This window comes from Macaca nemestrina, chromosome 18 (assembly GCF_043159975.1).
Source record: "Macaca nemestrina isolate mMacNem1 chromosome 18, mMacNem.hap1, whole genome shotgun sequence".
Lineage (NCBI taxonomy): Eukaryota > Metazoa > Chordata > Mammalia > Primates > Cercopithecidae > Macaca > Macaca nemestrina.
The window spans coordinates 82411510-82434148 of record NC_092142.1 but is presented as its reverse complement, the minus strand read 5'-3'; the positions used below and the strand labels follow the sequence as shown (position 1 = coordinate 82434148).

Sequence of the window (22639 nt, the reverse complement as noted above, 5' to 3'; positions counted from 1 at the left end):
GGACCAACATTATTGATTTTCTGAAAGACCTTTAGTACATGTAAAGATACCTTTAGTACATGTAACTGTTCTCCCTTAGTTCTCTGCATTTATTTTTCTTTAAGACGTACTTTTGCAAACTAATCATCTGCACAGGTGGGTGGTGAAAGAAACCCAAACCCTGTTTGGCTTCATCTAGAAGTAGGTGGACAAAGACCTTGTGGTACATTGGAGATGAAACATTGGTGTTGAGAACATCAGCTTTGAGTCTTGATCCCTGGGTCTCCTGTCCAGGGGTGGATTCCAGGTAGGATTTCACAACTACTACAGCCCTTCTCGCCTAACATATCCTTATTCCAAGGGTTACTGTTAGCTGTCAAGATCTCTCTCTTTTCCTGATAGCATTTTGAGAAATGAAAACTTTGCAAAAGAAAATTATTCTTTCATTGGTGGGTTGTGTATTTTTAATATTCCATTAGACGTAGCCCACTTATCTCTATCATTTTGTGGGCTGCAGAAGGATTTTCACAGGCAAGTTAAGTCCAATTGTGGAATGGTGGTGTTTATCAGTTTTCTTGAAATGTCATCTAAATTCATATTTTACATTCTAAGATCTGTACTGTGTTCTCTCTCCATCTCAGAGAGCAGAAAAAATTACACACATCCAACTATCACTTCTAATATGAATAAAAAATGTTCTTCACTTTATCTATTCAAAAATAATATCCCTGAAGAATTTAAATATCTCACTGTTTTGCTTTTATTTCTTACAAAATGGCCCCAGGAGAAAAAGCCGTCAGACTCATTTCAGCCATCCATTCACAGGGCTACTGGGCTGAGCCAAGGAATCACATCCCACTTGTAAAACACAAGCAAAAACACTTCTGAAAAAGTCCATTAAAGCAGGGCTAATGATCGACACAGAGGAGATATGCTGGCTATACCATGCTCCCAATCCTCTGTCCGGGGTCTTGCCACTTGGCCAGCTGGCAGCTGTGTGCCCTTCAGCCAGTCATCTACCCTCTCTGAGCTTAATTTACTCCTTGTGTGTGCCAAACTCAGAGAGAGTAATAATAAATGAGAATCCACAAAAAATACTTAGCCCAAAGCTTGACTCATAATAAGCCTTTAATAAAACTTAGTTTTTATTATCAGTATTATTTACCACCACCAAAAAGGACTTTTTGATAAATCAAATTTGTCTTATTCCCTCTGGTTTCCCACTCTTTGCCTTTATGTGTTTTCTTCTCTCTGCTAGAAATAGTCTTCCTTTCTCTCTTTCCAGAAATCTTCTTCCCACTCTTTAAATCAGAGGTCAGCAAACCACAGCTCATGGGACAAATCTGGCCCACCATCTGCTTTTGTAAATAAAGTTTTATTGGAACACAGCCATGCTCATTCATTTATGTGGTATCTATGGTTGCTTTTGTGCTACAAAAGTAAAGTTGCATAGTTGCAGCAGCCACCATATGGCCCACAAAGCCCAAAATACTTATTATCTGGCCCTTCACAGACAAAGTTTGCAGATCAGTGCTCAAAAATCTTTTGCTCAAGTTATCCCATACCTGGGCATCTTCCTGATCCCCTTGAGACAAAGTTACTTCCCTGGCCATGGCATGTCCCACATATCATCCTGCTGTAAACAATCATTTCCATGACTGCCTCCCTGCTACACTTTGTGAATACCATCAAGGTGGGCATCAGCTCTTACGTATTTGAAACTCCGAGATAAGAAAGGGTGACCCTAAGTATGGGAAGCCCCTGGGGGCTGGGGAAGAAGGGGATTGAGTGGAGGGATTATGGAATCTTGGCTTCAAATAGGGGCATGGGAAGGGAGGGCAGAGGGTTTTTGTGATGTGTGCATGCTGCATAGACCCCACAGGTACTCGTGCACACACAGCTATGATGGCATATACACACTTATGCATAAACTCTCAACTCCAGATACCCATTAGCAGCGTGACAAAGTACAAACAGATCAGCTGGGTTATTACACCTCAGCCCTACATGGTACCTTGTGCCTGTTACAAGATATCTAAAATATAGAAGAGAGAATAATGGATCCAGCTAGCTCTCTGCCTATGTGAGTGCAAATAACTTATTCAGGATACAATCTTAAGAAGCACAAGTCAGGGAGAAAGAGAAGTGAGAATATGTAAAAGAGTCAATACACAGGTGGCAATGGGCAGGTTATCACCGGGGGCAACTGGTGTTCAAAATCACTGGGGTCATCTGGGAGACTGGGGAGAACACATCTCAAAGTTGTCTTATTCAAAGGGTGAAGAAGGGATGGTAATTCACCAACTCTTTCCACTCAAAGGCTGACGGCTGTTCCCTGGGCAGTAAGAATGAGCACATTCCTATGGTCAGAGGAAAGTCCAGGCAGGCAGCTGCAGGGATTAAGAGGCCGACAGCCTGTATGGAAGTGGTGGGTTCCTGGGGATCTCGGTGAATCATCAACAGTCACTGCTCTATGATCTAACCCAAGCATTGTAGGGTGGGTGCACAGACCACACTGCAGAAGCAGGTATGCGGCAATGCACAACTTATCTCTAATTTTTTACCCCATCTTCTCACTGCTCTCCTCCAGAACCCCAATAAGTCAGTTACTGAACCGGGGACAGGGGAAGGAAACTGCCAACTTGATTTGAAAGACTCCATTTACTAAATGTATTTCTTTCTTTTTCCTTCCTTCCCTTTCTTCCTTTCCTTCCCTTCCTCCCCTCCCTCCCTCCCTCCCTCCGCTTCTTCCCTCCCTCCGTTTCTTCCCTTCCGTCCCCTTCCCCTTCCTCCCTCCCTCCCTTCCTTTCTTTCTTCCTTCCTTCCTTCCTTCCTGCCTTCCTTCCTCTCTTTCTCTCTTTCGATGGAATGTTGCTCTTGTTGCCCAGGCTGGAGTGCAGTGGCATGATCTCACCACAACCTCTGCCTTCTGGTTTCAAGCGATTCTCCTGCTTCAGCCTCCTGAGTAGCTGGGTTTACAGGCACCTGCCACCACAGGTGGCTATTTTTGGTATTTTAGTACAGATGGGGTTTTACCATGTTGGCCGGGCTGGTCTCAAACTCCTGAGCTGATGATCTGCCTGCCTCAGCCTCCCAAAGTGCTGGGATTTGAGGCACCCATGAGGCACTGCACCTGATCTCATAAATTATTTACTAAGCAAAACACTTTTAAATTAAGTGATAAAACGATTTTTATTTAAAACCAAGTATATCTGAGCATGTACCAATAGATGAGGTCAGGCAATTCAGGGTGCTATGCCTGCAGGCAGGCTGGCATTAGATATTAACAGTCTAGCTCAGTTAAGCATTCCAATTGCCTTTGGAAATGTTTCTTGGGCTCTCTAATTTGTTTCCAAAGTAGCAACCAATTATCATTATTCTATTGTTAAGAATGGGATAAAGACTATGTACCATTAATACTGCTTCTAAACCCCTTTAAAGAACTTAGTCTTTCTAACCAAATATGCTTTGAAAATGTCACTGGCTTTAAATGTATTTGGTTTAAATTTCCTCAGGTTCTAACACACGCTCTTCATTCATTCAACCATCTTCTGAGCCCCTGTTGGTAACAATACCTCTTTGAAGAATGCATACATTGCAAACTTTCTCAAGAAGCCTAGAACTGACAGAGGAGAGAGACTATAATAAAAGTACTGCTTTTCCTTGTGATAGCTGCATTTAATAGAATGCTAAACAATCTGTGTGAGAAAATGAAGAAGGAGGGATTTAGTCATGCAAAGAAAATGAGAAAAAGTCCACAGAGGAGGGGCTACTCACACCAGGTTTGGAGGGTAACAGAGAAATAGGCAGCAATTTTAGCTGATGAAACAGACTATGTGTATTCGTTATCTAATGCTAGATAAAATTACTCTAAACTTCGTACTTTAAAGCAACTATAAACATTTATGATTGCACACAGTGTTTGTGGGTTGGAGATATGGAAGCTGCTCAGCTGTGTGGTTCAGTTAGGATGTTAGCGAGGCTACAGTTATTTAAAAGCTTGACAGGGGCTAGAAGGTCTACTTCCAAGGTGGCTCACACACACTGCTAAAGAATTGATGCTGGCTGTTAGTAGGAAGACTCAGTTCCTTGCCATGTGGATTTCTCCATGAAGCTACTTGAGCTTCCCTACAACATGGCATTTGGTTTGCCTGTAGTAAGAAAGAACAAGAATAAACAAGGCTCAGAATTCATACAAAGTCATTTCTGCCATGTCCTATTTGGCTACACAAGTCATTCCTATTCGATGTGGGAGGGGACCACTCAGGAGCACGGATACCACGAGGTGGGAATCAGTGGGAGCCCTCTTGGGGGCTGGCTGCCATAATATGCAAAAGTCAGAAGTGCATTATCTTTGAGGGAAGAGAAAATGCTGATGCCATTGGAACGAGGGTGAGTTAGGAACGTAGCGGTAGGATATAAAGCCAGAAAGCATGGCTCAGACTGTAGTTTGGATCAAGGAGGTGACATAAAGGCAGGCACTGCATCTGCCAGTCTCTCCTCCCTTTCATCTGCTGGGATTTGAGTGCAGGAGTCAGAAGCATTCATAGCAGAACTGGATTCCCGCCGATAGGTCCATTTCCCAGGAACTGCCCCATTCCCCACCCCCCGGAGAGATCAGTGGCTCCAAATCTTTAAGAGGATACAGAGGAGCTTATCCTCTTACACTCTTCACTCTGACCAGCCTTTTGCCTCAGGCCCTGATGAAGACAGCATCTTCTTTCCTCCCCTTTGCCTTTTTATTCCTGCATGGCCTGATGGTCTGCCTTGGTTTGGAACAACTTCAAATCCTGTTTGTCATGAGTGGAACAGCAAAGCATTCTGACAACCTCTTTGGTCTCACACTGACCTGGGTGTGAATTCCACTTCTACCCATTCCCTGAATGTGTGAACTTGGACAGTAAATGCTCCCTCTGACTCTCAACTTCTCCCACGTTATGGAATGTTGAAGGAAAGAGTATGCTGATGTGTTTGCAATGCTGGCAATGGGGGCTACTTTTAATAATCACATCATATCTGTAGCTCACGATCTGCTTCCTGGATCTCTCTAAACTGGGTTAAGGCACTTTGGGAGGCCAAGGCGGGTGGATCACCTGAGGTCAGGAGTTCGAGACCAGCCTGACCAACATGGAGAAACCCCATCTCTACTAAAAATACAAAATTAGCTGGGCGTGGTGGCCCATGCCTGTAATCTCAGCTACTCGGGAGGCTGAGGCAGGAGAATCGCTTGAACCCGGAAGGCGGAGGTTGCGGTAAGTCGAGATCACGCCATTACACTCCAGCCTGGGCAACAAGAGCAAAAACTCCATCTAAAAAAACAAAACAAAACAATAAACAAACAAACAAACAAACTGATCACAAAGCTCATCAGCTTTACAAGAACTGTGCTCCTTTGGCAGAGTTTACCAAATGTGTTCCCTTTGGTGCTCACATGTAGGCCAGTTCCCATGAATTCAATATCAGGCTGGCTGGGAGGGTCCTGGGGGAGGAATCTGTATGGGTTTCCACTGGCCTTTCAAGGTCAAGAGCAAAGCACTTCTGAGTCCTAGGGTTGTCCATCATATGCGAAGGTGAGGATAGATTGAATTATCCTTCACTGTAGGCTAACACCTGCTAGGCAATATGACAGCTAGAACTGGGAAACAATTCTTGTTTCTTCTGGGTACAATGGGAGGGGAAGCCTGGGATCTGGAGGCTAGATTTTAACTTAACGTAGAAATAAGAGCACCAAATTCAAGTCCAAATCCAGAATTTGAGGCTGGGTAGGATCACATTTCCTCTGCACATCCTTTGTATGAGAGTGAGAGGCAAAAACAGAGGTGGTGCCACAGCAGGGTGGCTGTGATGGGGCATCAACGCTCTGGGACCCTTCCCATCCTTTCCTTTCACTCCCCTTAATCATCTTTACAGAGAAAGGAGATGTAAAGCAGAAAATTTTGATGCTTTATTTGAGGCAGACTTTAAAAAATAATTACACTGATATGTCACCATGAGACTTATTAGGTAGGACACTAATGGCTTGCTTGTATGAATATATTTTCTGCTTTAAGAAACACAACTATAAACAAATGTTATTTTTTTAAAAAATGCCTTGAAGCCACTACTCTTGCCACCAAGCAGAGACCAGGTAATCTCATTATCTGCCCTAACACCAGTTGCTGTCAGGGCCTCAGCTGCTCTGTCTGGGTGTCTTGTGTCAAGGATGAGGCTGTTATCTCCCGCCACCTGCCATGACCCCATACTAGCCCCACTGGCACCGAGAATGGGTACAGCACCGGGAGTGGGTCCCATCTTGCCAGAACCCCAAAACATGAAGTCCAGGTCATAAAGATCTGGCCTGCTTTCCACCCTCACAACAGAAGAAGTTGTCAGCAAAGCCTCAGGTGCCCCCCATTGCCCGTCCTAGTGTTAGGGACATTTGACAGGTTGAGTGTCTTCTGGTGGCATTAACCTCTGCTCTCTCTTTCATAGGAAAGTTGCTGTGCTCTGGGCTCAAGAAATTCCTCCGAAATGCTTCATGCACAGCAGATCTTTAGAAGAGAAGTAAGGGTGAGGTTGGAACCTCTGTCTTTCCAAACTCAGACTTCTTTGTGGCAGGGATGGAGGTTGTGAACACTTTTCTCTAGTGCCCTGTGCTTCACCAAGGGTGCAAGCACCTGAGGATTAAAATCCAGCTCTTCCACTCACCAAGCCTTGCCCTTGGCATGGGCTACATCCATTCAGAGGAATAGGCATCTTTTACTCTCTCTTCTAAAATTTTACTTTAAGTTCTGGGATACATGTGCAGAACGTGCAGGTTTGTTACATAGGTATACATGTGCCATGCTGCTTTGTTGCACCCATCAACCTGTATTCTAGGTTTTAAGCACCACGTGCATTGGGTATTTGTCCTAATGCTGTCCCTTCCCTTGCCCCCTACCCCGCCGACTAAAACACCAAAAGTAATTGCAACAAAAGCCAAAATTGACTATGGGGATCTAATTAAACTAAAGAGCTTCTGCACAGCAAAAGAAACTACCATCAGAGTGAACAGGCACCTACAGAATGGGAGAAAATTTTTGCAATCTACCCATCTGACAAAGGTCTCATATCCAGAATCTACATGGAACTTAAACAAATTTACAAGGAAAAAGAAAAAAACAACTCTATCAAAAAGTAGGAGAAGGATATGAACAGACACTACTCAAAAGAAGACACTTATGTGGCCAACGAACATTTGGAAAAAAGCTCATCGTCACTGGTCAGGCATCTTTTCCTATTGTACAAAAGCGGCTTGTGGGCTAGGGGCCTCCCTGCCCCTTCCCTTTACCTCCACCCCACCCCAGGAAAAGGAATGGAGGTAACTGATTGCTGAGTGGCATCTCCCTAGCTATGTCTCCCTTCCTCCTTTCCCTCTCCTGGTTCTCTTCCCCTTCCTGCCTCCTTCTCACTGACCCTCCTGCTGGGCAGAGGCATCCTGAGATGGGCTCCACCCAGGTAGAAGTGGCCTGTTGTTACCTCACCCCACCCAAATCTCTCTAATTTAGGTAAAAGTATTAGCAAATTTATTTGGGTACAAACGCAAGACTTTCCTAATCAGCTTCATAGGTAGTGAAACCTATGGTTTGGTCCCCAGTTGTCCAGTATTTCTTAGGAGTTCTAATTTGGGAGGGGAAGAAAGGGTACAATTCACCAATTCTTAGTTTCTCAACACTACTGCATTTACCTGAGTGATTCAAAGCCTCACTTTATACCCCTTGCTTAGCTGATGATGTGAACATTCTTACCGATGTGTATTGAGCGCCTACAAGGTACAGATCTAGGAGGCAAGGAGCCCCTCTCCCGGTGTAGCCTTTGTAAGGCTGGATTTATGTAACTGAAGCAGAACAAATGGGCTCCGCAGTGCCCTTGTGAGGGCCAATGGAAGGCCACTCCCTGAGAGGAACACTCTCATGTGCTTTTACCAACTCAGGCAGGCTGGTTGGGTGGGATGGCAGCCACCCAACCTTCCAGGGAGGCCCCGCGGTTGATGGAGATGCCTGAGAAAGATCTGGTCAAGTGGACTCTGCCTCTGTTAGAACACTCCTGTGACATCTCAAGTCTCACCATTATTTTATTATTGGTAACACCAGCTACTATTGGTCAAGAGCTTTTCATGGCCAATGCTAATGGCCATGAAGCTAATGCATTTCATGGCCAAAAGTTAATGTATGTCACATGTCATCTCTTTCAAGTCCCCCAAAAGCTAATGTATTTCACACATCAGCTCTTTGAAGGCCAAAAGCTACTGTATTTTACACGTTATCTCTTTCAAGCCCCCAAACCATATAATAAAGTTTACATCCATTTCCTATTGCTGCTGTAACAAATTGTCATGTCCTTAGTGACTTAACCACGTGACTTTATTCTCTTACACTTCAGGATAGGGGTCCAAAGTGAGTCTCAGTGGGCTAAAATCAAGGTGTGGGCAGAGCTGCAATCCTTCTGAATTTCTCTCCTTGCCTTTTTTTTTTTTCTTTTTTCTTTTAGCTGCCAGAAGCTCTGTCTATAGCCCTTGTATGGTGGGCCCTTGCTCCGTCTTCGAAGCCAGCAGTACAGCATCTCCAAATCTCCAACTCAGCCATTCCCACCTCCCCCTTACTAAGACTCTGCGATTATATCAGGCCCAACTGGATAATTCAGAATAATCTTCAGATCTCAATATATTTGACTTAATAACTTCTACAAAGTCCCGTTTGCCCTGCAGAGTAACATATTTACAAGTTCTGGGGATTAGGATGAGGACTTTTTTTTTTTTTTGACAATATTATTAAAAGCTTTATTCTAATTCTGAACACACAGGCAGAATAAACTGTGTCACTGGTGCTTTTTAGGTGTTCTTTTAGAAATCCATTTTTAATATTCGGGTACTATATAAAATCTTTAGCACTTAATGGAAAAGTTTCCATTTTTTTTTTAGATTAAAAAGCTTAGACATTTATTGTTTAAAATATTACATTCTTTTTTTTAGATTGCGTCTTGCTGTGTCACCCAGGCTGGAGTGCAGTGACGTGATCTTGGCTCACTGCAACCTCCGCCTCCCAGGTTCAAGTGATTCTCCTGTCTCAGCCTCCCGAGTAGCTGGGATTATAGATATGCACCGCCTTGTCTGGCTAATATTTGTACGTTTGTATAGAGAGGGTTTTGCCATGTTGGTCAGGCTGGTCATGAACTCCTGACCTCAGGTGATCTGCCCAACTTAGACTCCCAAAGTGCTGGCATGACAGGTGTGAGCCAATGTATAAGGCCATCAAATACTTCTTAATACTATGAGAGGATCAACTCTTTCCCTGCCTTATAAAATGTAATTTTCCCATGGTTTCACTTCTTTTGGCAATTTTTTTTTCCTTTTAAATCTTTATTTTTTATTTTTTATTATACTTTAAGTTCTAGGATACATGTGCACAATGTGCAGGTTTGTTACATATGTATACATGTACCATGTTGGTGTGCTGCACCCATTAACTCATCATTTACATTAGGTGTATCTCCTAATGCTATCCCTCCCCCCTCCTCCCACCCCACAACAGGCCCCGGTGTGTGGTGTTCCCCACCCTGTGTCCAAGTGTTCTCATTGTTCGATTCCCACCTATGGGCGAGAACATGAGGTGTTTGGTTTTCTGTTCTTGTGACAGTTTGCTGAGAATGATGGTTTCCAGCTTCATCCATGTCCCTACAAAGGATAAGAGCAGGAAGAGGACTTTTTTGAAGGGGAGGAGCCATTATTCTGTCTTCCACACAGGCCATGCTATGAGTTCCATTTTACAGCCAGAGAAACCAAGGCTCAGGTAGGTGAGGTGACTTGCCCAAGGCCACACGAGTAATAAGATGCAGAGCTCAGATTCACGGTTCTGTGAATTCCTAAGCCCAAGCTCTGAGCCACTGTACCACATGGGCTTTCTAACGGAAGAGCTGAATCAAGCTTCCCAAGTATGTGAAAAGTCTAGGAGCAATGAATACAGCAATCCCTGAAATGAGTCTGATAGAAGATAAAGTTGTCCTTTAGACATCTGTCAAGATTTTTCCATCAATATGGCCCATCCTTTTCTTTAGTTGCCCAAGGGAGTGGATAGAGCAGCGGCCATGGGGTCAAATCCAGTACCCTGGCTCTCCAGTGGGTGACTCAGGCAAGGCAGGTCGGCGCTTGGAAACTCCATAACCCTCCTAGTAGAATGGATGTGGCAATTTCAGCCTTACAGAGCTCCTGTGAGTGTTATGGACCTAATGTAATGCCTGGATGAAAAAATGCTGTAATTGTTCACATTGCAGCTGTCCAATGGTGAGCACAACATAAACTGTGTCACACATATTAGATATTCTAACATATAGAGGAAGTAAGAATGGAGAAGTCTCTTGACTCTTGCTTATTCCAGAATGCTAGAGCCCAAGGAGACAGAAAACTTGAATTTAGGACTCTGAGAGTCTTCCATGGAGAAAACATCAGCCCACACAACAATTTAGAAGACACAGGAGAGAAAATATCTAAAGGAATTTAATTTTGGTTCCCAGTTTTAAGGCCCATAAGCAGAAATGCCATTCATTGAATTTCAGCGGTCATTTCTATAGCTGTTCTTCACAAAGGTAGAAATAAATTTATTTCCCTTGGCTGTCTTAGAAACACATCACCACAAAATGTCTATTAAGTTGCCTGTTGGAATTTGTGAAAGCAAAGGTAAGCAGCTGGTCAGCATGTCTGTGATGATCACATTAGCCAAGAAAGCCATTGCTATGTCTCTGTCACTTAAACAAATGAGAATACTTATCAATTCAAGTGGGGATGTTTTGACAAGATTTACCTTAACACACCTTTGAAAACCTTTGGAATGCTTTCCCTGTAATCTTAACAATATTAACGGAGGCCATGATTGCCCCTCATCTGGGAAATCTTCTGTTCCCATCTCCAGCTCCCCTTGCCCCCTCTTCTCTCACCTATCAGGGCTCTAACATAACGAAAATAGCCATTCCAAGATGGTTCCCTTCAATATTTAGTCAATGTCTAGATGGCACTTTTTCTTTTACTCTTTTTACATTGAACTACTTTTTAAAAATTACTGTAACCAAATTTTGAGCTTAGATTTAATTACCAAGTGTCTGTCTGAGGTTGCCTATTTCTTAATTGTGGGGGAAATGAACTGTGCTGTCAACATGTGAAATCAGACCCATCACCCATGATGAGTTTCTGTCCCTCTAATCAAACTTCAAGGTGATGATTAATAAGTGTGATTTGATATTTTTAGAGTGGACCTCAGATACAGACACACGACAACACGCTGCAGTCAGTATATGAAACTGTCACTACCCTGAGCATTTTGGCCAATGATCTAACAGACCACTGTTGGCCAACTATGGCCCGTTGGTCAAATCCAGCCTGCTGTCTATGTTTTGATGATGCATGAGCTTTAAAATGCTTTTTATAATTTGTAATGGTTACATTTTAAATGGTTATATAAGTACCTACATAATGAGGACTAAACTCTGACCTTTTTTCTTCACTTGCCCAAATTCCTATCGAAGACATCTGGGGAGTCACGCTCTACAAACCATAAATTCTCATCAGAGGGCTTTCATTTAACCCTGTGTAATGTGGCTTACTTTCCAGCCTGACTCTGGCAATAACATCACATGACAGATAAGGAAGTCAAAATATTTTAACACCAAATATGTCTCTTTGCCCTATCTTAAAATAGTCCTGCAAAGCTGTCTCTTATGGGGGAAAAAACTACATTCTGTAGAAAATCCCTTTTCCCCTTCGCAGGCCTTTTTCCTGATCCAAGAGAGAATCAACTAAGAGTCTGACACCTTTTTTTAAGTCTGATGAGAAATATTTACCATCTCTTATCTCTGAAGCCTGCTACCTGGAGGCTTCATCTACATAATAAGAACCTCAGTCTCCACAATCCCTTATCTTAACCTAGGTAATTCCTTTCTATTGATTCCAGGCCTTTAAACTCTTTCAACCAATTGCCAAACAGAAAATATTTGAATCCACCTATAATCTGGAAACACAGCCCCCTCCAGTTGTCTTGCCTTTCCAGACTGAACCATCATACATCTTACAAGTATTGATGAATGCTTCATGTCCTCCTAAAACATATAAAGCTTGCTTGTGGCCTGACCACCATGGGCATATGTTCTCAGGGTCTCCTGAGGGCTATGTCAGCGGCCATGGTCACTCATATTTGGCTCAGAATAAAATAATAAGTCTCTTCAAATTTTATAGAGTTTGATTCTTTTTATTGACAATAATATCCTCAAGTTTGCCTGTTGGCCAAGAAAGTCTAAAAGATTTACTATTTGGCCCTTTAAAAAAAAAAGGTTCGCTAACCTCCAATCTAAAAGATGATCCTATAACTTGAAATCCCTTTCATTGCTGAATGTGACATCATAGTGCCATGTATTCAATAAGATTGACCATGGCTTTTAGAACTGCAAAGTGTTCAACTAAATAATGTGATCAACAAGCTTTTATCCTATGGAAAGGTACAGCAAATGAGATACCCCTTAAAACAAAAGTGAAAAAAATGTGGATCCCAGGCATTTTGAGATGTCATCATGTCTTGAAATGGTCTATCATTAGTCTGCCTTAATCTAAGTGTGGTAGCTTTTGATTGCCTCTCTGCAAACTGCTTTCCAGTGGAACCATATTGCAGCTGTTCTAACTACCCAGTTCCTGTGCTGGACGCTGAGTACATTAAAGGAAATACGAAACAGTTACTTCCCAAAGACTCTCAACCAACTTTTCTTTCCTTAAATGATGGTCATTCTCCATATGGCAGGAGCAACATTTTTCTTATTTTTCTCTGCTGGTTTGAAACCAGAACTGAACTAGATATTCTTTCCAAATTAGAGGTTACCTCTTTCACTGATAACAGGGATTTAGAGGATTTGGGGTTTAGAACAATGTTATTTAAGTTCAATAACTGGAAAATCTGTTGATGAAGCAAAACCTGCATTAACATACTAATCATAGTTTTTGGCTGATAAAGAAAAATAAACAGCTCTCGAAAACAACTTTTTCCAAAAATGAAAACATTCTTTAGCTTTTTAGGGTACTTCATATAAAATAAAATGAAGAAATTTAAAATGACAAAAAAGAGAAGTACGCTAAATTCATCATCACTCTGCATATTAAGTTATCTTTACCATATAAAATACAAAAAAGAAAAGAAATATCTTAGAGAATTAAACATTTGTTAAATCTAAAAAGATGAATCTTGCTTCACGATAAAATTAAGTGTCTCTTGATTCAACATGTGTCCAGTAACCACTGATTGTCTGATACTTTCAGAAGCCCAAGAACAGAAGAAAGAAAATACCTATGGACAGATGTTTATTAATCTATTTAACAAGCTCAGAATTTAGATTCAAGTGGTAACTCCTCATCTCTTCTCTCCATCAGGCTAGAAATCTCTGACAATCAACTTGTCAGTCTCAACCTGTCTCCAAAATGCCCGAACTTTGCCACTGATGATCTCTCCTTTAGCTTAACTAGTTTTCTGTCCAAGCCACAGCTCTGAAAATGCTGTGTTTAACAGAGCTATGTTTAATGTTTAAATAATGGTGGTTTCCCATTTACAGTAGGATATAGCTATAATCCTTTGAATGACATTAGAAGCCCTTTGCAACCTTGTTCCAATTCCCTGCCCTTTTCTGGTATCTCTCTATACCATAGCCTCAACTCCGGAGCCTTTAAGTAGCATGTGAATATGCCATGCCTTTGTCCATGCCATTCCTTTCCCCATGATGCCCTTCCTTCTGCTTCCGCACTCCAGGTTTCCACTCCTCCATGAAGGTTCGGTTTGAACAGCACATGTTTGCATGTGTGTGCTGTTGACCTATCTGCTTTCCCTCCAACGCAGGCAGCTCAGTCTTTGCATCCTGATATCCAGCAGCATGAGTTCGGCAGACATTTGTAGGTGCTCAATACTTATTTTATCACTGAATTTTGTGGGCTGGATTACCTTGGTGTTTCACGCAATTTTAAAAAACTTGCCATAGTCTCTACCGTGTGGGCAAAGTGTAAATGTACTTCCTGTAGGGGAAACTCCAACTTCTTTCTGCTTCTCCAATTTCGTTGTCAATCATGAAAACAGCTAATACCTACTAATATTTACAGAGTGCTTATAGATAAGTATCATGCTAGTACTTGGCACATCTAATTTGGGTTTTTCAATAAGCCAATGAGATTGGGATTGTGATTATTCTCATTGTGGCAGATTAAGAAATTGAGGTTTAGAGAGTTCTCATAGCTGACAAACAAACAAACAAAAAGCCAAAAACAATAACAACAAAAAACCACAGGTAGGCTATGCCCTTGGCCCATTTCTCTTTAAGCCAAGTTTCGACTAAATTGAGGTCATACTAAGAGACTAGTCACAGTCGTAGAAATTGAGGTCATACTAAGAGACTTGTCATGATCATAGCTTTAATGGATTGACAGGTCACACTTAGAGGGATGGGGGAAGTGGTTAGGGTTACCAGTGGAGTCCTGAGACTCATCAAGTTCTTCTTTAAGAATTTATCCAGAGTGAAGGAGCAAATGAAGCCAAAAGATAAAGACCCTGGCCTTTCCCATCTCTAATGCCCCCACCAATCCCCATTGCCATCAGCAGGAGGCCTGCACTCACGGAACTAAATTTCAGACCCCAGGACTTAGCATCCTGCCTGTTGAGTGTCCTATTCTACTTTATTTGCTGAAACAACAGAGCAAGTGCAATTAGCATAGGATGGTTAGCTGTGTTTCATTTGCAAGAATAAGGCATTCTTTTAAAAATAATGAGGCAATTTATTTACATCTACTTTTTCCTTCTCAATTTTCACAGCAGCAAGTGATAAAAAAAAAATGGAGAAAATTACCCCAACAGAAATATTTATAAGTAAATAGCTCGAAGAAATGGTGAGGATGCTACTACCTGAATAATTCTGGTCCCACCCACCAAAACAAAGCAAGATAATACTCCTGACAGCATGATTGAATTGTGTGTAATTACTGCCAATGTTTTAAACATGATGATAATGAGAAAAGTATTAGCATTAAATCAGAAAGGCCTAAAAACATTTATTTTCCTAAGAGTATGACTACTACCTCTATCTTTCATTGAAGGCATTGGAGGAAACACTATCCTTTATTACCATTGTTCTTTTCTGGCAGCTTGATTTGATATCATCATTTTCACAGATTTCTTTAGTATGTTTCTGGAGATGCACGCTATATGACAATATCTTAATGTGGATCATTTTGACCAAACATATAGTTCTCTTTGGACTTGCAGCTACACATCCAAATTCATTGAATAGATGGCATAGGATGTTCTCCCTAACATTCTTCAGTTTTCTTCTTTGACATATTCAAAGACTCTTGAATGTCTCATAGCAAGTAAATACACATAAATCTAAGACTAAGTCCTTATATAACACTTACCATGGAAAGAAAGAAAGAAATTCTCTCTGTTTTTACATTTGGCCTAAAAATTTGAGCATTATAAAGTTTCAGAAAATGCTTTACCAGCTGAAAATATAAAATAAATTACATTCACAGCCCTAATATCTTTTATTGTATGTACATTTTCACGGGCAGGCTATCACTTTCCCTAGATTATCTGGAAGATAATAGATAATAAGGTAAAGGCAAATTCAAACAAAGATAGAAAAGTGCTCCGCTCAACCCCCTTAAAAAGACTAATGATACTTTCTCAATGTAAATGTTAAGATTGCTTTTTAAGAGTCTATTTTGGAAACTATTTCCATTAAAAAAGAAAAAAAAAAAAACCCCTGACCATTAGCTACTCTGAGTAGTTGCAAATTGTGGCTGTGTTCAGAAAGTTGGCAGATTTCAGCAGATGAATTTCAGTCTAGCAGCCAAGATGATCAACTAAATAAACCATTTATCAAACGTTAGAGACCTTTATCTGATTTTATTTTGTAGTGCAGCCAGACATAGTTTAAAAACATAGACAGAGATGCCAGAAACAAGGAGCTAAGTATGGCTATAGAAAATAATAAAACAGTGCCCCAAATGAACCCAATTTCATTTACTAGAATATATGGCTCTTATTTTCTGCAAACATTTCCCCAAACACTTAAGCAAGAGGCACAGATCCTCCCGTCCATCCTATTCACCCAGTGGACCAAGGCACTATTTTTTAAAGCAGTTCCTGCAGAAGGTAAACATAAAGTGAATAAATTAGATTACTGGATGATTGCACAAGGGTAAGACTAAGCTTTCAACTATAATAAAGTAACTTCCTCTGTTTATATATCCATGCTAGAATGTGGATCCTGCAGAATGTTCTGAGATAATATAAACTTAAGGAGCACAGGTCATCCGCTCATCCACCCTGCTAACCTGACAGATCTTGACCCAGTGCCTATTATTTATCCGGTGCTATATTTGGCAATGGGAATAGAGAGACAGAACAGAAATCCAAGGTCCCTTTCTTCTGGAAGTGTATGTTCTGGTAGGGTTTCCGAACAAGTAAATGGATGAGCTTGTAATGGAAAATGCACATGTCTTGGGGAAACTTGCTATCTATTAATGCTGAGCTCATGGAGGGGGAAGAAATGGCCAGTTCACCTGCCCTCAAGCCAGTGTGAATCACGCTCTCTTCCTCACATCTTTCCTGCCTTTCATCTCTCAACAAATATTTCTTTGAGCATCTCTCATGTGCTAGGCACTGGGAATATGTCATGGGAAAGCCAAATATCATCCTGCAAATTGCATGTTTGAGCATTGACTATGGTGAGTGCGGGCAGAGAGGCCGTGGACTCTTTCAAGAACAGTGGCTGCCAATCCTTGGAGCAGGAGAGGAGCAGATTAGATGAGGGCACCTGCCTCAGTTGGCTCCAGGTGAGACATCCTGGGAGGGGAGGAGGGTGGGAAAAAGAAAGGATGACAACCAAAGTGACAACGAAGTAAGGGTCATTTCTCCACTGCCCCACGTGACTATCCTCAGTTACAAGCCTTGTTACGAAGTAAATAAGTCAAAGGCAGGGACAATGATTAGGCAGGCATATTCAAAGAAAATTCCCATTGCCTGCCACCTCCCCACTCATCTTGCATCATCTGTCTCTCCCTTGGTGAAACACTCGCTGCTGTGGTCCTCTTTGGTAGACGCACTTAAGAAAGGAAATGGACTAAATGGAAAATAAAGATGAAAAATGGTTATTGTGTCAACTGAGCTCCTATCACCCAATGGGCTTCCAGAGCATCCACTCCCAACAAGCCAAGAAACACACGTTTGCTTTGTCCCTCATTCAGGTGAGAGCCAGAGGTGCTGGTGAGCTGTGTGTGTGTGTGTGTGTGTGTGTGCGCGCGCGTGCTTGGGGGAAGTGGGTGGGTGTGGTTTCTGCAGCTCCTGCTCTTGAAGGAGTTTGTGACAGAAATGCCTGCACTCACTATATTTATTGCTCCAACATGCAATTTGAGATACTGCGAGTGAAGACAGGAGACAAGGTAACACACCTTAAAATCAACTTGAATCATCTCAAAGTCCACAGGGCCCCAAATGGGATACTTTCTTGAATGAATGCTGCAAAACACTGTATTAAATGTTCTTTCTGCCCAGCAGGCTGAAAAGTAGACTTTAAAACCACACCTAAGACAGGCCTTCTCAGAAAGTCTTCAGAAATAATAATAATAATAAAATCCCACAAACCTGCTGAAGAAACTATCGCATCCACGTGAATCCTACAAAAAGTGCCGCGCCTCAGTGAGAGGAAAACATTGCAAACTCTGGGAAACTCCATTGGACATCTGATGTGCAAGCTTTTTACCCTCAAAGACAAGAACTTAGAGTCACGTTCCACCTCCTCAGCAAACATGCTGAAGTGAAGCTTATCACAGCACAGGAAATAGCCAAGGCTCGCCTAAATTTAGGGACATTTCTTTCCTTTGGATTGCACTGATGTTGCCTGGATCAGCACTGAACTCTGGAAACCCTCAGAGAAGAGTGATACTCTTTATTCATTTTCATTGATTTTCCAATTTTGGTTAAATTGCGTTGATCTTTTTCGGGGGCCTGTTTATGTTTTGTGACTAGAAATGCTTAATTCAACTCCCATAATTACATACTTATTACAACTTAATGAAAGCCCAAATGAAAAGATCATGAGCTGAAAACACATTTGTCCCCTAAAATAAACTTTTAAAATGGGATAATTTACTACATTATCACTTTGATTTATAAATAGAGACTTATAAAATATTTTCTCTCAGAACAAAGAGAAGCTGAAATGGAGAAATCACCATGCTTCATCTTTTTCCTGTGAAAGGATCTTGTGAGAAGCTTCGGGAGCATTAAGGATTATAGGAAAGCTGGCGTGTGTGTGTGTGTGTGTGTGTGCACACGCACGTGCACGCACATGCCAAGTGGGCAACAGAGAGCCTTGGGAAGTCATCTCTGGCCTCCAAAAGAAGAAAATATGTCAGCCACAAAAATAGGGAGGGGTGGCTGGACACGGTGGCCCATGCCTGTAATCCAGCACTTTGGGAGGCCGAGGTGGGCAGATCACCTAAGGTCAGGAGTTCGGGACCAGCCTGACCAATATGGTGAAACCCCATCTCTACCAAAAATATAAAAAATTAGCCAGGCATGGTGGCAGGCACCTGTAGTCCTAGCTACTCAGCAGGCTGAGACATGAGAATTGCTTGAACCTGGGAAGTGGAGGTTGCAGTGTGCCAAGATTGTGCCACTGCACTCCAGCCTGGGCAACAGAGCAAGACTCTGCCTCAGAAAAAAAAAAGAAGGTTAGAAAGAGAATGGGAGATGAAATGAAGGAAATGGACTCATTACTTTTTCTACTTCCCTATTCTTTAACTAGAAACAAGTACATTTTCCAAAGGACAATCAGAGTTTCAACGCAAATTTCTTTCTCTCTCTCTCCCTTTCAATAATTACCTATTTCGAGCTTCTGTTTCGCACTGCTTATGTAAGATCTTAGTTTTATTTCCAACTCTTTTTCCTTTTTTTTCCCTCTATGCCAACAAACATATAATTAGGATTTTCAGGAGTGCTTCAACCATGCTAGGCAGTAGAAATACAAACATGCATATGATCACAGTCTCTATTGTCAAGAAATGTACAGTCTAGGCCATTGTTGCCCCATAGAACCTTCTGGGGTGATGGAAGTGTTCTAGATCTGCACTATCCAGTACAATAGCCACCAACCACGTATGACCACTGAGCACTTGAAGTGTGTGGCCCATGTGACTGAGAACCTGATTTTTACATCTTGATTTCAGTTAATATACTTTAAAATTGCAATAACCCCATGTGACTAGTGGTTTCTGTACTGGACAATTCAGGCCTAGACCAAGAGAAAGAGAATCTTCTTCAGAGACAAATGACAACCTTAATTAGCACATGCCAATTTCTATAGGATGGCGACAGGCAAGGGTAGTCAGAGATGGGAGGAAGAACAAGAATGTGGAAGAATCAGGTGGATGAGGACAGCTTCTTAGGGAGAGTTGATGTAATCCAGAATCTCTTGAGAAACTACAGCATGTAAGAGAGGAGAAAGCAGAGGAAACGACATTCCGAACCATGAATTTATTTCATCAAAAACACTGAGGGGGAATTGCACAGAGCCCCTGAGGGAAGCCCAGCAGTTACCACAGAGTGGATGGTTCTTGCAGAAGGTCAAGGACAACTCCAAGGTGCTATGCCTGTGGGATGATGTCAGGAGCAGGGAATTGCAGAATAGGAGTAGGCTTAGGGTGGATGGAGAACGAAGAATGGGTAGGAATCCAGGAGTTGGTTTAAGGATGCTGAGTTTGGAGGGCCGCAAGGGTCTTCTACTTAAGGTAGCTTATGGTAAGCTACAGGGTGGACCTCAAACTCAGGAAAGGGCAGGGCCAGAGGGGCCCATGCGGGTGGAAATGTAATCGAGGTGGGAGCACATGTCCCATCTGAAGGGGGCAGCTGACCCTGGATCCACTGGAGCATCACACCTCACGTCATCGATGGTGCATGTGTGGAAAGTGGACCTGATGTCTCCAGGATTTCTGATTTCTAAAAAAACTGGAAATTGGCATTTTTAAAACAGAAATATGAAATCTAAATATTTTGATATGGCAACTAATTCTGAAAACTGTAAAACACTGTGGGCAAAACCAAAGAGCAGGCATGTGGACTGACTGGTCCAGGGGTCACCGGTTTGTGACATGTGACCCAGGAGACGGGGGAGATTTCACAGAGAGAGCCAAAAGGGACGAGAACAGAGATGGAGGAAGAGAAGGGTTCAAGGAGGAATGCAGGACGCCTGCAGCAAAGGGTTGGAGAAGGGAGTCATGGCCATTTGACTCTGCAGCAGGGACAGCCTCTGTGATCTTGGACGAAGCCACCTCCCTTCCCTTCCCCTCCTTCCCTCGTCTTTCCCTCTCCCTTCTAGCATCAAAGCAGGGGCTAGAGGCAGAGTCTGGAATCACCAGGGCCTAGAGAATAAGTGGCTGTTGAGGAAACAGGTATCAGGTTGAGTGAATACAAACAGTTCCAAGAGCTTTAGCCTTTTAGAGCATGTGTTTTCTGGGGTCACACAATATCCCATTTCCCGTTATAGATTTTCCCCACCAAAACACGGTAAACACCTGATTTCTGCCTTTACAGTATAAAAAGCCACTGACTGGAGCCCCACATCATCCCTTGCATGAAGCCACATTCTGTTCTCGTGAAAAAGAAAGTATATTCTTTTCAGCTCACCTCTCGGTCCAGCAGTGCAGGTGACACAACAGTGACAATGTCTCCTTTCTCAGGATCGATGTAGAACATGTTGGGAGATGGCTTGTCAGGCGTCTGCTGACGGATATTATACCGCAGGAGGGCATTATCAGTGGCTGGGTCATCTGCATCAAAGGCTGTCATCCGCATCACCGTGGTCCCTATCGGGGCAGGACAGAAAGGCAGGGAATGGTTATCAATGGGTCAGCAACGGTCAGAGCCCCTTCCCCACCTGGGCAATAGCAATGCAGCAGTGTGCCAATCACTCTCCAAATTAAAAAAGAAAAGTATTTCCTAAGCTTTGCTATGTTTCAGCTATTCTTCCTCCTTTCCTTCCCTGCTCCATCCCATGGAAAGACCTGAAATAAAGAAAAAAAAATCTTTGCTGTTCAGCAGACTGACCGCTTAATTTTTCCCTCTGTTGATACACTGTTTATTTTCAGGGGCTTTCATTCCACTGTGGACGTGGCTTTGCGACAGGGACATTCTTTATTTTATTTTTTTCTTTTTTTGAGACAGAGTCTCACTCTGTCACCCAAGCTGGAGTGCAGTGGCGTGATCTCGGCTCACTGCAACCTCCGCCTTCCAGGTTCAAGTGATTCTCCTGCCTCATCCTCCTGAGTAGCTGAGATTACAGTCGTGCACTAACATGTCCAGCTATTTTTTGTATTTTTAGTAGAAATGGGGTTTTACCGTTTTGGCCCGGTTTGTCTGACCTCAGGTGATCCACCTGCCTCGGCCTCCCAGAGTGCTGGAATTACAGGCATGAGCCATCACACCTAGCCATGGCCTTCATTTTTAAAGCTCTTATTGAATGCCAACTCTATGCGCCTGGGCTGGGTGTTGGGGAAACAAGAGTACAAAGAGGCATGTTCCTGGGTGTGCAGGAGCTCAGAAATTAGTAGAAGAGATAAACATATAACGAGCATAAGACCTATCAGGCACATTGAGAGAGGGTGTTACGAATACAGAGGCAAACAACCTCAGTGAGTCTGGGGTTTGCACAAAGGTATCTGATGCACACACCTAAGAAGAGAGTAGGCAGGAACAAGTAGAAGGGACCCCAAAGCAAAAAGACATTCCAGTTAAAGGGAACGAGAGCAAACCTAATGTGTACCTACTATGTAGCAGCCGTGTTATTTTAGGGACTTCCAATATAAAATGAGGGTACCACGGTTGGATTCACTCACAAACAAGCAAGAGTCACACAAACAGGACCTGATTCTATAACAAGCATGTGGAGTGTTAGGTTACGTCAATGATTGATAAGGGTGTCAGATAATGGGTCTTCCTCCCATGCAGCTGATATAAAGGGAAACGGGTATATCCGCTGTCAAGGACCATTGGGCAGCAAAGAGTAACACAGCAAAGAGTTCATCTCCTTGGCATCTACTTTCAGAAACAACTGCATGTGTCCACAAGGGATCTGTGCAAACAAATTTCTAGCCGAATTATCTGTCTAGGTGAAAAATTTGGAAACAGCCTAGCTGTTCATCAACAGGGGAATTGTTAAAATGATAGTATTCTCACACTGAGATATTTTATAGCAGCTTAAAAAGACTGTAGATCTAATGGGTTCCAATGTGGGAAACTCTTCAAGATATATTATTTAGTAAAAATGTCAGGTTGAGGAATGTTCGGGGTTCAGCACCCGAACAGAACATTCTTGGCTCATGCAGCCCCTTGCCTTTGGAGAGCAGCAGGAACAACATGGTTCTGTTTCCCATTGACCTCGGTATGGAATCAGCATTCTCAAACAGCGGTCCAGGCAGCCACTTGAAGTATACGGAAACTGATGTGAAATGTGGCACATTTTAACTTTCCTTACCCACAGGATGATAGTGATATCATTTTTGTGAACTTGCTTACAGAACATGCCACAATACTGTATTCACATGTTCTACAGGTACAGTTTATAAGTGCATAGA

At 42.4% G+C, this 22639-nt stretch overlaps 1 protein-coding gene across 2 annotated transcripts in view; it reads right to left on the bottom strand.

The window, feature by feature from the left end:
- Positions 1–22639, bottom strand: part of LOC105496758 (cadherin 13) — a 1175273-nt gene that overhangs the window by 289726 nt on the left and 862908 nt on the right. For both annotated transcript variants that reach the window (XM_071085018.1, XM_071085017.1), the window contains one exon: positions 20694–20872. In XM_071085018.1, coding sequence (XP_070941119.1) covers positions 20694–20872 — 179 coding nt within the window. The remainder of the gene's footprint in view (positions 1–20693; positions 20873–22639) is intronic.